Source organism: Gossypium arboreum, chromosome 11 (genome assembly GCF_025698485.1).
Source record: "Gossypium arboreum isolate Shixiya-1 chromosome 11, ASM2569848v2, whole genome shotgun sequence".
Classification (NCBI taxonomy): Eukaryota; Viridiplantae; Streptophyta; class Magnoliopsida; order Malvales; family Malvaceae; genus Gossypium; species Gossypium arboreum.
The window spans coordinates 137026251-137044706 of NC_069080.1; the positions used below are offsets into that span (position 1 = coordinate 137026251).

Genomic DNA, 18456 nt, shown 5'->3' on the forward strand with positions numbered 1-18456 from the left:
CTATATATAAACTCCAAGATAGATCAAGCTTTACATAAACTCCATGTAGAATGAAATAACAAAATTTTCAAATGCAATATCACTGGACCTATGTAGAAACACTTACGGTTACTAAACGCAAGTTTATATCATGTGCATAAATGGTGGCTTACCACAAACCCATTGTCTATGCTTTTCCAGTGCACTCAAAGTTTACATATTCTGTTAATTTAATTTTGATTTAATAAATTTAGCCCATAATATTTACACATTTTGTCAATTTGATTCTAGTTTAACAAAATTAGCTCGCAACATTTACATATTATGTATGAGCTCAATTTGTTATTATACCAATCAGAATTATGTACGAGTAATAAAAAATATTAACATTGTGATTAATTGTCCTTAGTTCACTTCCGAAATTGATAGGGATTAAATTACTCTTTTTTTAGAGGGACCAATTTGCATAATATTGAATTTGAGAGGAACAGAATAGGTGTTTTTACCCATTTTTAACCTCACCTCACTACTACAACTGTTATTAAATCCAAACAGATATCCAACACTAATTTCAATCACATCACTATGGTATTCAAGCTCACTATTACAACAACTAATCCCACCGCGCTGCTATTTTTAATTTCACTAGTGTTGATCGAATTGTCTATCCAAAGAAAGTCATAGACCTATCTAAACACAAGTAAAAAGGTAAAAACTTATTTAGATATAAATTGAAACATATTCTCTCTGTATTTAGGAAGTCCTTATTTGAATTGTACCCTAACTAAATTAGTCTTTCTGTTATTAAATGGATCAAATTTGTTCCTGTACTATTAAAAAGAACCAAATAAGGTCAAATTGTAACAGAGTTAACATTTACTGTAACAAATTTAACATTAACATAGAACAATTTTCAATATATTTTTTATACAATAAATGTTGACTGTGTTATAATTTGACCTTATTTGATCCTTTTTAATAGTACATGAACTAAATTGATCATTTAATAATGGAGGAACTAATTTGATGCAGTCCCTATAATACAGACACTGTCACCCTTATATGTATTTGAATCGTAATTTCGGGATGAAATTGAACAATTGAAAAAGGTAAAAACAAATGAAATTAGCTCATTAACTTGTAACTATATACAAAATGCTTCCCTCCACATTTATCCGGTGGTGCTCGAGCCTCTTATGGTCCCACGCTACCGTATCAACCTCCTCCTACGGCTTCAACAGCACCAACTTCGACGGTTCCTCCGGTTGTTCCGCCAATACGTCGTCACCTGGCCTTCGCTTTGACAAAGCCGCGATTTGTTCATCTCGATGATTATCACAGATTTTCATCCAGTAATAGTCGTGGAACCGTTGCAGATCAAGAAGTTGAAGCAATTGTTGTGAGATCTCCGGTGAGTTCAAAAATTCTCTTTTGAAAATGGTGGCTATCATGTAATTACTAGTATATTATTTCAATTTTAATGAGTTAGTACCATTTTCCACTTTCATAATTTAAACGCATTGTGGCATCGCTCCTATATATTACAGGATGTTGATTATCGACAAAGGAGATACAGGATAACCCTTCGAAGCAGAATGGGTCCGATTGATGTTTACCTAGTCAGGTGTTACTCCCTTCTTTACATATATTAAACCATTTACCGTAAATGCTCTTTTGAAATAAGTCTAATTGATGATGACAGGATAGGTTTAGTTGTAGAAATAGAAAGTATCGGCATCGGAATTCTGGTCCATCTAATCTAGTTATATATGCACATTAACAACATCCTTTTCTTTATCTGAGTTGCTTAATTAGTCATTAGTGTTTTACATATCAAAATTGAAAAAGCAGCCTTACTAAATGTAGATGTGTAGAATTGGTGCATCGTGATGATAATCATTGGATCAATCTTGTTGTTTGTACGAAATGGGTCCATTAGTATCTCGTCGCATCAATATTCCAAAGGAAAAGCCTTATGTTTTGTTTAAACGACAAGAACAAATTACAAGGTGTTTTATTCAACTTGTAATTTGATGTGTGCCAACATAAGCATCAACACACAAGTCCTAATCAATTGTCATCCCTTCATTTGAATACTGTTTGAAGCACTAAAAGAACATAAATGGGGTTTTTCCTGAATTTACACGTATTATGCAATAAAGAAAATAGAGAGTACAATCAAGATGTTTATGCAGCTCGGAACTTGTCCTACATCTGCGGGGTTTTGCCCAAAGATAAATACACTATGAACTTCATAGTACAAAGATATAATTTAAAGCTTAACCCCTCAAACACTTGATGCAATCTCACTTTTGCACAATTAAATAAATTCTCTCCCAACTCATTTTAGCTATGCAAGTGACAATCAACATTCGACATTTATAACAATGTCACTCAATAATAGTTCCTTCTATGAACATGTATGCTTCTTTAAATTCACACATCACCGATAAAATAAATCAAACTCTTAATAAGCTCCATATAAAGTGGAATAATAAATTTTCAAATACAATATTTCTGGCAATTGTCATGCTTGAACAACGACTCTTCCAAAAGCAACAGTGAACCTGAAAATTATAAATGCCAACATAATATATGTCACAAATCCCATTATTTATTTACACCTCAAAACCTTTTGCAAAAGAGATATAATTATATTTTTACTAAATGTTTACACTTGGAGTAAACACTCTTCAACTTACTTTAGCTATGCAAGTGAAAATCAACACTCATAAGGTGGCACTCAAATAATAGTGCCTCACTAAGTGTTCCTTTAAGTCCACAAATCATCTATATATACAAGCTCCAAGATCAGCTGATGAAGAATGCATACAGAGTGACTTCTCAACAAAGAAAAAAAGAAAAAGAAAGAACAAATATGCTTAGAGAGGAGAATTTCATGGGAGCACAATACCATGGACAGATCAGCTGATGAAGAATGCATGTCCTGCTTTTTGGCTCTTCCATTGAACTCATGCTTAAAAAGTAGAAGCCTAGATACGAGGTTATATTAGATCATTTGAAATTATGAGATTCTTATGATTTTAAAAATGTAAAGCAATTAAGTAATTACTACCTATTTTCTGCATCTAAATTCTTAAAGTTGTCAAATGCCTTTCAGAAAAATACAGGCCAATGGAATATGTGGGCAGATAAACAAATGAGGGTAGAAAGTATGGTCTCTGCTTTTTGTATTGCATGCTATGCTCTGCCGGAGAATAGAGCCAAAAGCTAACAAAATTAAGGGTAAATAGATGAAAAATTTTAAGATAAAACATAAAATTGTATATACATATGATTAAGATTTAAATTTGGAAACGGAACAAAGCAGAGCATGAAGTAGAAGCATATTGAAGGCTGGCATGCAAGCATTTTGGAAAATGTGCATTGGGTACCAATAATGATTGTTTAGAATTAAAGTATTAGAAGGTATGAAATTATAGATATGAACCACCAAAATACTTCACACTAAATCTAAATTATTCAATTTTGTTTTATTGAATCAAATAGAAAATAAATGAGTGGTATGAATTACCTGTCATTCCTTGTTGGTATTGGGAATAAGCTGCAATTTCAAATGTGCGTACACAATAGGATTTCATCAGATCATTGCGATGGTGAGATTATTATAATTTAAATGCGTAAAGCAATTAGATAGAATACCAATTTTTTTTCCTGCATTTAGATTCATGAATTTGCCAAATTCGTTTCACTAAAAGTCTTCGATGGTTACTGCACAAATTAGCAAAATAAAATGATAAATAAAGAAACTGCACCTAAAGGGTTGTTCTATTTTGGCAAAAGAGGAGGTAGTTGGAGAGGAAATATACCATACTGTAGCAATATGAGCAATCTTATGCCAACCGGCACCAATGTCCTTCCGACATCTTTCCTCCAACTGGGGAAGTCGTTTCATAAAGAACTCTTCCAAACTGGTTCTCGTCCGGAAGCGATGTTAAATCAGAGAGAATAAGCCTTGGCAGATTTGTTTGATGTTGAATCCACTCCGGAAGTTGGCGACAATTTGGAATCTTTGCCAGCGTTAGAGAGCGCAGGCTTGTATGATCTTGGAATATTTGGAACTTAGGTGCAGAAAACTCCAGTTACTTAATGAAAACTGTTCAAGGAAAATGAGATGTTGGAACACAGGGAAGAGTGACCTTAATCCATGGCATTCATGAATTCCTAATGTTTTCATTTGAAAAAGAGATGTTGAAGCCCAAGGGGAAGAGACAGCAGCTTTGGAATATTACCAATCACCAACCATGGGGTTCCCATTGCATGCCCTCTAAATCAACGTCCTTGCAATCTCCTATTGTCAATTTTTTGAGGCCGGTTAAAACAGATTAATGGAAACCATGTACTTTTCAAAGGTGAATAAAAAAGGAGTGTTAACAATTTTTACTAATATATGACACATGTCTAACTATGATTCATTAAATTTGAAAACATTTTAAATAAATTAATATATATAATATAAAAATCTATAAAAATTTTCAAAATTCAATTATTGTAATCAAGTAAAATAAAAATTCAATTATATGACACATATAATGAGTGTTTGTTATTTTTTCTCTCGAATTATTTATTTATTCATTGAATGAATCAATGAATTTCTCTTAAAAAAATTACTTGGGACAAAAAGGTGCTCTTAAACTCTCTTCAAAGATGAGAAACAAAACTTTGAGGATGTATGTAAAATGTAGTTGTCATAAAATAAAACAAAGAAAATGATGGGGTTGAAGCCCTCTTATTCAATGCATTACATATTTTCCTTTTCATTTATAATTTGGACCTACTTTTTCTTTTCTTTTTATAATTAATTTAAGAATTTTATTTAATGTTATACAATTAACAGTTAGTGGATCAAACCATATCATATTATTATATTTTTAATGAATAAATAATTTTATTTAATAAATTTATATTATTGTGTGTATAATGTATTTATATGATACATCAAATATAAAAATCCATTAATTTAATATCTTAAAAGTGTGCATTTAGTTTAATTTATTTTACCTAAATATTATATTTTCCTTTTTCTTTAAAAACAAAAAAAAAATAGTAGTCGAGGAATGGTCGCTGATCAAGAAGTTGAAGCAATTGTTGTGAGATATCCAGTAAGTTCAAAAATTCTCTTTTGAAAATAGTGGCTATCGAGCATCATAATTGACCATAGCCTTGGAATACTGTCTAAAAAAAATTGTTGTCTCATAATCAATTGTGCATCCCTTCATTTGAATATTGTTTGGAACACTAAAAAAAACATAAATATATTTTTTTTTTGAGTTGGCACGTATTATGCAATAAAAAAAATAAAGAGTACAATCAAGATGTTTACTCAATTCGGAACTTGCCTTATATCTATGAGGCTTTGTCCAAAGATGAATCCACTATCAATTTTATAGTACAAAGAAATGATTTAAGCCTAACCCTTCAAATACTTGATGCAATTTCACTTTTGTACAATTAAGTAAATTCTCTCGCAACTCATTTTAGCTATGCAAGTGAAAATCAACATTCAACACTCAGATAGTGTTCCTACTATAGATCAAGCCCTTAATAAGCTCTGTGTAAAGTGGAATAATAAATTTTCAAATGTAATATGTCTGGCAATTGTCATGCTCGAACAATGACTCTCCCAAAGGCACCAATGAACCTGAAAATTATAAATGTCAACATAGAATATGTTACAAATCCCATTATTATCAGCCTTATATTTGCACATATTTGTGTTTAGTATAATGCTGTTCATATATAAATAATCAAATATTTTATCAACTTCAACCTCACCACCAAATATTCTGAAGCATCTTCCTCTTTTTCCTGTTTGGACCTTCAATCACAAAATCCGCTGGACTTCCAAGCATCTAAAAGAGTGGCCTGCATCAATGAATATTGTAATTTGAACGCCTCCAATAGCATAGGTAAGTGCTTAAACGAACAAAGCAAAGCATACAGTACAACCATTTTGAAGGCCTCAAAGGCCTCTCTCTCCACATTAATGATTTTTTAGAATTAAATTATCAGAAGCCCTTAAATTGCAATTGTCAAGTTATTATTATGATTTAAAAGTAAAAAGCAAATAGATAAATTAACACTTTTTATGCATATAAAATTATAAATATATAAATTATAAAAATTAAAATTTCATTCGACCCTTTAAAAAAATTATTCTGACTTCGATCTTGTGAAAGATGATAAGTAAAAAGTAGGATTAAAACAAAAGGATTTCAAATGAATAATATTTTAACCAGGAAATTAACAGTATCCAACTTGAATAAAAAATGGCATCAGACCCCTGACTTGGAGATTCAATATACCACTATTTTTCTTCAAAAAAAGATAAGGTCATCAAAATAAATAAATAACAAGAACGGACCAACCTGAAACAACCCATTTATTATAATGTTGGGGATGTGAGCAATCGTATGCCAATCAGCGCCCATGTCCTTCCGACATCTTTCTTCCAACTGAGAAACTCTTTCTATATATAAACTTTCCAAATTGGTTAGGCAACGCATTTCGTCCGGCAGCGATGTTAAATTGGGCAAATCAAATGAGATAAAGCTTTTGCAGATTTGTTAGATGTTGAAGCCACTCCGGAAGATGCCGACACTTTGGAATATTTTCCAGTGATAGAGAGCATAGGCTTGTATGATCTTGGAATATTTGGATGCCAGCCGCAGATAACTCCAGCTCCTTGCAGTTGCTTACTTCAAACTTTTCAAGGAAAGTGAGATGTTGGAACACGGGAAAGAGTGACCTCAATCCATTGCATTCACGAATTTTTAATGTTTTCAATTGAACAAGATGTTGAAGCCCACGGGGGAGAGACACCAGCTGCGGGATATTACCAATCAACAATTCAGAGAGATTCTTAATGGGTTCCCATTGTAAGCTCTCTAAATCAACCTCCTTGCAATCCCTTATTTCTAAAGTTTTAAGGCCAGTGAGATGTTGCAGGCACTCATCTGCCATGTGAGTGTCAAATCCCTCAATGTTGTCTACATGGAAAATTTTCAATTTGGAGAGAGGAAGAGAAGAGGTTAAACTTGATGGGGTTGTACTAGTGGTGTTCATCTTCATGGTCTGCTTTAACGGCCTTGAACTGGTATTCCTCAACTGTAGCTTATCATCGAGTGAAGGATACAACGGCATTGAAGTCAAAGGGCAATCTTGAATGAATAAAGAGGAAAGACAAGGAAATGCCATGGTGGTTGTTCCCATAACTGTTGTGTCGTCCTTGTTGGAATCATCATCGATTGGTTTTGTCCTCCTCCACCAACTCTTCATATTCCGGCAATTATAGAGCCAAAGATGCTTAAGCGATGGGAAGAATGATTGTGGTTCTCCTTGACTTCCTTTTGGGCTATTATCATCCATGTACTCCACCTCAGTACAATCAGCAATTGACAGCTCTTTAAGACAAGGCAATTGCGCAAAGGACGGGTGATGTTTGAAATTACTACCACCTATGGTAATTTTGACGAGATTTGTGAGCAAAGAAAGCCAACTTGGAAACTGGGCATCACCCCTCCATCCTCCAATCCAGAGCTCCTTGAGATTAGGATGGGGCTGGAGGTCTTCAAGTGACTTCTCATCATCATCATCATCATTACCACCGCTCCATAGTAAAACCAACGATCTCAAATGTTGCTTCTCTTTCAAATTAGCAGCCATAAACTTCTCTTTTGCATTTTTTACGAATCCCAAATTTTCTATTCTAAGCTCTCCCCTTAAGTTGTTAATCAGTCTCAATTCACTTAGATCTGCACCGCCATGGGACCCATCTTTATCCACTACAAACAAGCTTAACGTCTCAAGTGAAGTCAGCTTCCCTATTCCACGTGGCATATGAGTTAAACCAAAACAAGAACGACACGGAAGATGGGTCAGATTCACCAATTTTTCAATCTTCTTTGGCAATTCTTGAAGCTCATAACACGCATCGAGTTTCAGCGCTAGCAAATTCTGAATCTTGCAAATACTCTTTGGGAGAATCTTAATATTGGAATTCCAAGAAAGATCAAGGTACCTCAAATGTTTCAACTTGTAAATGGAGGGTGAAATTGTCTTAAAATTTAGAACATTCAATTCCAATACACGTAAGCATCTACAATTTGCAATTATAAAATCCCAAGTTTCTTCGCTCAAATTTAGAGTTTCTATGTATGGAGACCGTAACAAAGTTCGTAACTTTTTTCCCTTAAACAAAGGAATTAATGAAGGATTAATTGATATGTGACGACAATTTTCACCAGCATCACTTGCAATTTTATTTGAATCTATAATACTACTCTCCATCCCTGCTACTGATTCAGCTAGATCATGCATTAAATCATGCATTTTACATCTCATTTCTTCCATCAAGTCTCCTTCTACCTCTTGAAAGAAACTTCTTTCAACTAAATCTTTAAAATATCCAAATCCGATCTCCTCAAGAGATTGACTTGGATTCAGTTGCTTTACGAAACCTTGTGCAATCCAAAATTGAACAAGTGTTCGTATATCAATTTTATGATCTTTTGGATATAGTCGACAATAAGCAAAACAATGCTTCAAATGGGATGAGAGATGATCATAACTCAACTTAAGTGTAGGTAAAATCTCACCTTCGTTCTGAGATATTCTAGCAAGTTCATTATCTTTAAAAGAAAGCCACTCATTTTTAGTTTCTTTGAAAGATAACGTACTAGCTATCGTCCTTATGACTAAGGGAACTCCACAACACCTTTTCAATATCAGCTTTCCTATTTCCACAAAGCCTAAATCTGTTGAGTCTGCAGATCTTTGTTCAAATGCTATCTCTTTGAACAAAAACCAAGCATCATTATTAGACAAGCCTTTCAGAACATAAGGCTGACATTTACTAGTGATCTTGGCTACCTTAGAAGAACGAGTAGTTACTATTATCCTACTTCCTCTAGCCCCACCTACCAATAACTCTTTTAAACTAACCCATTTTTCCCACTCCTCATTCCAAATGTCATCCAAAACAAGCAAATATTTTTTCCCACCAATATTTTCCCGAAGTTGTTTTTGCAATTGGTCCATTTCGAGATTTTGATCTGGTGCTTGGCCAGTTGCAGATTTGATAATGTTTTCTACAATTATTTTGACATCAAAAACATCTGAAACACACACCCACATCATCAACTCAAAATGATTTTTGACCATTTCATCATTATAGACAAACTGAGCCAAAGCAGTCTTCCCTAACCCTCCAAACCCCACAATTGGAATGATGTAAACAGTCTCTTCACTTTCAAACTCTAACACGAGTTTTAGAAGAGCTGCTTTATCATCGTCCCTCCCTATTATTTTATCTTTAAAAGAGTGCGTTAGCTGCCTCTTTTTAGTCATGAAAGAGGTTTCCATGGGACGATCACGCTCTACCAAGTTGAACACCCTGGCTTCACTTTCAATTGAACTCAACCTGGCCTTAATGGCCTTCATTTTCCGACCCATTTTGAGACCGTAAGCAAACTGGTTTGAGCTCGAGAAGAAAAGGCGTACCTCTTTCGTCAGCTTGTTCCCACCCAATAGATCTTTCCGCAAAGCTTCGGTAGAGAAATCATCGAGCAAGTCGTCAGCGTCATAAAGTACATCTCTCAGCTTTTCAAGCCAATCTTTGACGAGATGGCTGGTCACGGATCGCTCTTCTGCGTCAAGAAGCACAGCTTTGATCGTAGAGACAGTACTTTTGAGGTCGTCGAGGTCATCTTTGACATTCCACCACAGTCCAATTTGAGAGAGAGTAAAGGAGCTCAATTTAGTAATAAGATCTACGGCGAGGTCGAATGCAATTGCTTCGGCCATTGCTGGTTCAAACAGAAATCAAGCAAAAAAGTGTTTGGTTATTGCAAGAGGAGGAGTAAAATGAGAATGATTGGAACAAGATGAAACACAGATGTGGATCCATATACGCAAAGACTAGGTATTTTTATAGATATTATCATCCACCCAGCAAGTAGTATAATTAAATAAAAAGTGTTGATTGGTAGGAAATGGTTCCTCCATGTTTACCGTTTGACACAAATTTCTAAATGGAGACAAAGTTGGGATGACGACACGTGGGTGCTCTGCACAATGTGGATTAATGAAAAAGCTATGAAAAAAAGAGAAAAAAACACGTAGGTGTTTTGATTGAGGCCCATGCATTCAAGTCTTTCTAAACCTTCTTCCCACTTACTTAGTGCAATTAAGGTGAGCCTGAATACTCGGTTCTAACTTAAATTGAATATTTTATTTTTGAGTTTAACTTTCGTTGAATATATAAAATGAAAATTCAATAAAACTCACTAACCACCATATTCAAATATTATTAGATCAATAATTTAAACATAACTTAATAATTATCAAATCAAATTTAAATTTTTTTCAAATCGAATTTAATTAATTTACAAATGATTATCATGTCCACATTTTTCACCCACGTACTTAGCTTTGATTTTGTCTTTTAAGGTAATTTGGTAACAATGATTATCATATCTACAATTATATATTACCACAATGGTTACTCTCCATTACTATTTTAGTATACTCTAATATTAATGGGTATGTTAAATACATTTACTATTAATTTTCTATACAATATTAAGAGTGGGAAATAAGAGTTTTAACCACCGTTCCTTACAAGTCAAGACATATTTGTTATTAAAAGTAGTAGCATTTTATTTTTCTTTTAAATATACATATATTTATTAAGAAAGGGTGGAAACTTCGATTTGTTTATTATTAGGAAAAATATTAAATTTATACATGAATTTTGGTTCAATGTGTAATTTGATATATGAATTTTGATTTGGTATAATTATTCACGTGAAACTTAAATTGTGGGTCATATATACACAAGATACTTTAATTTTGATTCAACTGTACACATTTAAAAAATGAATACATATATTTATTTTCACATTAAATTAATATAACTATTTGTGTATACAATAAATCAAAGTAAAATGTAAGAGGTTGATTTGGCATATCCCTAAACATTGAGTTATAGCTTGGATGGTCATTCTTGACAAGTTGCCTACCATTAGTAGAGCCTAGAGACTCCTAAAATGGTAAATTTTCAATTTAGACTTTTTATAATTTATAAAATTTTAAATTAATGATGTTAAAATTACATATTAATCCTCTAAAGTATTATAAAATTTTGATTTAACAATTTAAAAATTATAAATATATACTATTATAAAAATATACAATTTAATTCCGACTAAAAAAATTTAGCCCCACCATCATTGCCTACGAAAGAAAAGTTAATTTCGTTTTGGACTAAATATCAAGAGAGATATTGGGTTTATGTCAGCTCCATAGGAATGTATTGTATTGAATTGAAAGAAAAATCATTACTTAATACACATTAGTTTGTTTATTGTAAGTTGAATGATTTTGGTTTGTTTATTTAAGATATTCTATTTTTAAATATATTCTTAATTATTTATTTTACAAATACATGCATTTTAACTTAATATCATTAATCTTATCGATATATTTATACTTGAATTTAAATACATATTTTACAATTAGCTTTAATCTCATTGTTACAATACTTAATCTCACTAAATTACTTGTTTAACATGATTATGGTGAATTTATAGAAGTAACAATCACGGGCAAATGCACATGCACTTATGTTTAAAGTGTTATTAATGGAATTTTTTATCTTGAAAAATTAAAGTATAATATCTTTTTGGCCATCTAACTTTATAAAAAAATTATTTTAGCTCTCTGTTTATTTTCCTTCTCATTTAGTCTTTGAACTTAAATTTTTTTTGGGTCAAACCATCCAAAATGAGTGAAAAAATAATGTTTGTTAACTTTACTGATATGACATACAGGTTGATCACCACGTGTATGTCATGTTAGCAATTAATTATTTTTAAAAAAATAAAAATATTAAAAAAATATTTTTTTTAGTTTTTAATTTTTAAAATAATTTTTTGAATATTTTAAAATTTTTAAAATATAATTAATTACTGACGTGGCATAAACGTGGATTGCCACATTAGCCCTTGGGTGTCTATATTTTATCACTACAATTATATTTTCATTTGTGAATATTATCATCATCATGTGCTTGAGATTAAATATTATCGTAACATGATGTATAAAGCTATTTTAAAGGTTTATATGGATCATTGGTAACCGTTGATGATATATATATTACCATAGTATTATTATTTATATATCTTCATGGTTCTACAATGCATACATATATTTAAAAAAATTATCCTTTTACTAAACCCAGTAAATCTAAAATAGAGGTGTGCATGACTCGGACTATCCAATCCGGCCCGAAAAATGAGAGGTTCGAGTAAAAATATAGGCCCGAAATATGGACTTGGGTAAAAAATGAGGCCCATTTAGAAAACGGGCTGGGCCTTGATTAAAACTTTTTTGTCCTAGTCCGGCCCGAATTATATACTAAATATATATATTTAATCATATTTACATTTTATTTTCAATTTTAATAGAACCAATTTTATTATATTTTTAATTTGTGTATTGTTTTAAAAATTATTTTAGTATCATTTTTATTTGTTTCTTGTTTTAATATTTATTTTATGTATTTAAATATATTTTATTTATTATATTTTTAAATTTTAATTTAATAAAATAAGCTAAAAAAATTAATATGAGCCGGGCCGACTCGGGCTTGGCTTAATAATTTTATTTCGAGCTGAGCTTGGACAATTTTTTATGCTCATATAATAAATGCTTTCTACCTAATAATAAATATATCCAATTTCTTAATTTCTTTATTAGAAATGAATAAAACTGATAGACGTAAACAAATTTCATGGGTATCATTAGCTTGTGTCAGCGCTAATACATTACTGCCTTTCTTCGTAAATTCAGACAGCTTTAAATGTCTTTTATTTGGTAATTACTAAAATGCAAACTTTTTTTTGTGTGTGTAAATGCCCCTTAAAGTCCCTGGACTTTTTGGAAGTCAACAAATTAGTTCCTCTCTAAAGAAAACAGAATAATGGAGACTATGTACTCTTCTAAAGGTGAATAAATAAGGACAATTAAGATCAATGTTAACTATTTTTACTAATACATGATACGTGTCTAACTATTAAATTTGAAAGCGCTTTAAGTAAATCAATATGTATAATATAAAAATTTATAACAAAATTCTAAAATTCAGATATTTTAATATAAAGCTTTCATATCTAAAACCCTAAATTAAATTAAATTAAATTAATTCAATTGAATTGAACAAACAAATTAGACCAAAAATCAATTGATATGATTGGTTCAACCACTGATTTGGTTTTGACAATCTTGATGGAGATAATCATATTTTCATCTATAAATATATAAGGGTAAGCTTTCACTAATTTTCTCAAGCTTCTAAGAGTTCCTTCTATTGAAGCAATGCCATCAGAGAATTTATATATATATATATATATATATAGATATATATGAGAAAGAAAGAAATACAAAAAAGAAAAAGAAAAAGTAATATATTTCAACACTTATAGATGTTAAAGTTATAATCAAGTAAAAGGGTTAAAAAAATCAAACTACAATTTAACTCGTGCTATGAAAAAATTAGATCTAAATTTTGTAACATCTAAAATGTTAATCTAAATTTTTTATTTGACTTCAATAAGTAAAATTATATATTTGCATCAAGTCGACAATCATAAACAAAAATTTCAAAACAAAACAATCCAACTATGGCAGCAATTAACAGACTTTGACCAATTTTGGAACTTAATTTATGATATTTTAGCTTCACAAATAAAATTTTGAATACTTCAAATTTCTCAAGTAGCGCTTTCTTTAATAATATGCAAGATTTTTTAAGGTTGGTGATTGTTTTTTTCTAAATGTTTTCTCAAGTTAATGTTTTCTAAATGTTTTCAAATTTCTCTAAATGTTTTAATAATACGTCACGAAGTTTAGTACAAATTTCTGAAAAGGCTCATCGTTTTTGTTAAAAGATAAAATAAAAGGCATGAAATCATTCCCGCCATGTGATCAAGCTTTGGTATCTACTTCCTTAAAAAAATCACCGTGTCTATAAAACATTTATCATCATTTATCACTTTAACTCTACTTATAGAGTTTAAAAACAATCTACTAAATATATATATATATATATATATATATATTAATGTGTAAATTTATTCTTTTCAACCATACAATTTTTATTCTATACTTAAAAATGGGCAAGCAATACTACCCCAACAACAGGCACAACATATGGATCCATTACAGTGTCACAACCGGTTCCCACTGTCGAAATAGTCCATGTTTACCAGATTTTCTTTTAAGAACATCTTCCCAGACTCTTTGTTCTAATGTTAATGGAACATAAACAAAACAATCGATGTAGGTAGAGTTATCGGTTTTTATTTAAGATCTCCAAGATGGAAATCTTCAATGTGAATTACAATCTTCCAACTACTCTTGATAGATTTAGTCATTTTAATCTCAACAAGACAGTACTAAAAAATAATTAAAACACAATATATATAAATAAATAAATTTTATAAGCTTGTTAGTGCACGAAACATCACACAAACCAAGAATTAGCATTTTTTGGCTGTTCTTGTACTGAAGAGAGAGGCACCCTCAAGATTTTATCACTTAATTTTGGAGAGAGCTTAGGAAAAGCTTTCGATGCCTCAATTTTTGACGAAGATTTTATCCGAAGAGTTACCATTGAAGAGAGAGGCACCCTCAAGAGTTTATCACTTAATTTTGAAGAGAGCTTAGGAAAAGCTTTCAATGCCTCCACTTTGGACGAAGATTTTATCCGACTACTCTTGAGTGAAAGAGTTCAAAAGAAATTTCAAACTATGACTCATGTTATTGGGCAATGAACATGACAAAAATTACTCACACATTCAAGTTGTTTACACAGTTCGGAACTTGTCCTACATCTGCGGGACCTTATTTAGAAATGAATTTATTATATACTTTACGGTTGAAAGAAATGATTTATGCCTAACCCCTCAAATATTTGTTGCAACCTCACCTTTGTACAATTAAGTAAACTCCTTCCCAACTCATTTTGACTATGCAAGTGAAAATCAACACCCGAAAGGTGGCACTCAATAATAGTTACTCACACATCACTCACAAGCTGTTTTACACAAGCATTTCTTTTGGAATCTCAATGCCACGAGACATTGCAATCCTCGAAAGAAAGAAAGGAAGAATTTAGGTAATGGCAGGGTGTTTCTGAACGAGCTAAGGATATCAAGGTTTCCAATATGGATTCTAGCCCATTAATTTTCTCTGTATAGTAACAATGAACCTGTAAATAATAAATGCCAATACACATTATGTTAAAATTTATGTCATTTAGACTGAGCAATGTCCTAATGTAAAAATACTTACTGTTACTAAACGTAATTTCATATTCTGTGCATGAGTGGTGGCCAACCACAGAGCCACTGTCTATGCTTTTCCAGTGCAAGTTTAAGAAAGGGCCAAACATTGGGCATCATCTGTAATAGTAACAAATTCACATTCCCATTACTGTTTACACCTCAAAACCTTCTGCAAAAGTAATTTAATTTTTTCATTAAAATGCACACCATCACCAGCCTTAGAATCTGCACATATGTAGACTCTCTCCCAACTAATTTTAGCTATGCAATTGAAAATCAACGCTCAACATTTAGATGGTGCATAACAATGGCACTCAATACAGATGAATGAAAAAAGAAAAAAAAAAGAAAGAACGAACTCGGGCAATGGCAGCGTGTTTCTTAGCGAGCTATGGAAATGTAGGTCTCCAAGGAGGATTATAGCCCATCAATTTTCTCTCTGCAGCAACAATGAACCTGCAAATTATAAATGCCAATACAGAAAAGTATAAAAATATTTCTTTTACAGAAAATTTTATATATTTTTAATTAAAAAGAAAAAAGCAAATCCAATTACACAACAGTCAAAACTAGAGGAAATTTCAGAATGAAAAATGAATAAAACCCATAGATGTAAACAAATTTCATGGGTATCATTAGCTTATTATATAGTAAATGTCAGAGCTAACATATTATTGTCTTCCTGGCTAAAAATATTAAACAAGGTGTGAGGGATGGTCTTTCTTTATTAATTTAGACACCTTTAAATGTCTTTTATTTGGTAATTTATACTGTAAACTTTGACAACCAATGCAAACTCTTTTTTGGTGTAAATGCCCCTTAAAGTCCCTGTACTTTTTGCAAGTAAACAAATTAGTCCCTCTCTAAGGAAAACAGATTAAAGGAGACCATGTACTGTTTTCAAAGGTGAATAAATAAGGACAATTAAGATCAAAGTTAACAATTTCTACTAATACATGGAACGTCTCTAATTATGCTTAGTTAAATTAGAAAACATTTTAAATAAATTAATATATATAATATAAAAATCTATAAAAGAATTCCAAATTTCAATTATTATAATATAAATTTTATATCTAAAAATCTTAAATTAGATTAAATAAATTCAATTGAATTGGACAAACAAATTCAACCCGAAATCATTTGATATGATTGGTTAGACAACCAACCAGTTTTAAAAACCTTGACTAGGGCTTAGTTTAGATGGGCGGTGTGTTTACCTCCGATGAGGTTAAAAACAACGGTGGTGGTGAGATTGGTTACTGTAGCGGTGAGATTGGATACTGTAGCAGTGAGATTAGAAACAGAGGTGGAGTGTGTGTTTGGATTCAAACGCATTTGTAGCGGTGAGGTGAAAATAAAAATGACTATTAAGGACATCGATTAGAATTAATATATAATAGAAGTTTTAAATTATTTTACTTATATAAAATTATTAAAATATGTGAATTTATAAATTCATTTAATAAAATATTAAAATGTATCTTCCAATATTTTATTATAAATATTTTAATGAATTATATAATCTATTTAAATTATTTATTAGATAAAATGATAATAATTTTAAATTTTTATAGTTAAATATTCTTTTATAACAATGATAAATATTATTTTCATAAATAGTAACATTATACTTGGATCAAATTTTGAAGTATCTAAACGAATGATTTTCAATAAAAAAATATATAGTAACATAAGACATAACAAGTTTCATTATTACTAGAAATTAGGTTATGATACAAAATTGTTTTTACAAATATTGATTCATTAAACTATTTGGAATGATTTCCCTTAACATTGCAATTTCAAGGTCACTTTCATTGTTAGAAGAACTTGATTCACTGAGTGAGGAAAAATAATTTCATTCACTGACTTCCTTGGACTAGACATACTCTCACACAATTTCTCAATATGAGTAGCTAATGAATTTCTTGATGATTTTCTACTTGAACTTGATTTTTTTCTTTTACTGTGTACAACCCCAAGTGTTTCCTTTCTTCGATTAAGAGTTTCATGAGAAGGGTTTGATGGTACCTCATTAGGAGGGATACCTTCATTCTCATTACTATTTTCATCTGAATCACCAAATCCCTCATTAGGTGTATCATCTCCCATAGGAACCCCACTTGGAAGAACGTTAGACGAAGGTGCCCATGCATTCTCTCCGGTGGCTACAATGCCACCAAACATTTGCCACATTAAATTATTCAATCGTGGCTCAATTCCTTTCTTCTTAAATCCTTTAAAAATCAGGATTTTCCTACATAACATGTAAAATGTTAAATGTTATACTCAGATTTTTATATTTGTAAATTATTAATTTCAATAAACTTTATGCATTAAAATAATGATAAAGTTAACACTAACCTGTATTTTTTCAGCCCACCATTCTTCGGTAGCATCGACCGTCTTTTTAGATGGACACCATCCAATACCTGTAGATTCCTTAAGCAACTCCCTCCATAACTTCCATTCCTTTTTTAATGTATCCCACGTATTTTTCAATTGAGGTTTTCCATAATTTTTTTGTGTTTTTGCTTGAAAAAGAGCAACGACATTTTCTCATCCTTTTGAGTTTAGATGAGTTGTCGGTCTATTACCAGCATTGACTTCATTCACGCAAAGTTCACAAAATATCAACGTCAGCTCATCATCCCAAACAGTTTTTGTTGCTAAGGTACTATCTCCCTCCACAAATTTTCGTGTCTTTACCATCTATTATTATTTTGATTTTAAATGTCAACCGACACAAAACCATAAATATTTAATTAGATATAATAATATAGTTTCATAAAAAATTAAGAATAACACATCACAAAAGATGAAAGCCATAAGATGAAGAGTAAAGAAAAATTCTCAAAGATTCATGGTAAACAATAATAAGGATATAGAAAGGATAATTGATTATCCTATGCTTCATAAAATTAAACAAAGACTAATTGAACTACATAACTGGTTTTGAAAATAAATTTTAGACTTAATATATCATTTGGTATCTAAGTTTGAGTCTTTTTAATGTAGCAATACCAGCTTTTTAGTATGTAATTCAAGTTTTAGGGTTAAATTGATAAAAATTAATTGCAAATATTATTAGATTTAAATTTTCATA

At 31.1% G+C, this 18456-nt stretch overlaps 3 protein-coding genes across 5 annotated transcripts; all 3 read right to left on the reverse strand.

The window, feature by feature from the left end:
* Positions 1–2107: 2107 nt before the first annotated feature.
* Positions 2108–4310, reverse strand: LOC128284400 (uncharacterized). Of its 3 annotated transcripts, none has more exons than XM_053022408.1 (5): positions 3810–4310; positions 3643–3711; positions 3515–3544; positions 2894–2972; positions 2108–2546 (listed from the first exon to the last, which is right to left on the reverse strand). In XM_053022408.1, the coding sequence occupies exons 1-5, from the start codon at positions 3893–3895 to the stop codon at positions 2439–2441; spliced, it is 372 nt and encodes a 123-aa protein (XP_052878368.1). In that variant the 5' UTR covers positions 3896–4310; the 3' UTR covers positions 2108–2438. The 3 variants fall into 3 exon arrangements, 2 of the variants coding, with proteins under 2 accessions (XP_052878368.1, XP_052878369.1); XM_053022409.1 differs by lacking the exon at positions 2108–2546 and adding an exon at positions 2733–2794; XR_008274833.1 differs by lacking the exons at positions 2108–2546; positions 2894–2972 and adding an exon at positions 3115–3187.
* Positions 4311–6537: 2227 nt separating this feature from the next.
* LOC108472280 (putative disease resistance protein RGA3) lies at positions 6538–9804 on the reverse strand. Its single transcript, XM_017773782.2, has one exon. It carries the CDS (start codon positions 9802–9804, stop codon positions 6538–6540), a length of 3267 nt encoding a protein of 1088 aa, XP_017629271.2.
* Positions 9805–15736: 5932 nt separating this feature from the next.
* Positions 15737–17749, reverse strand: LOC128284005 (uncharacterized). The gene is made up of 3 exons (XM_053021468.1): positions 17715–17749; positions 17221–17607; positions 15737–15803 (listed from the first exon to the last, which is right to left on the reverse strand). The coding sequence occupies exons 1-3, from the start codon at positions 17747–17749 to the stop codon at positions 15737–15739; spliced, it is 489 nt and encodes a 162-aa protein (XP_052877428.1).
* Positions 17750–18456: the final 707 nt, after the last annotated feature.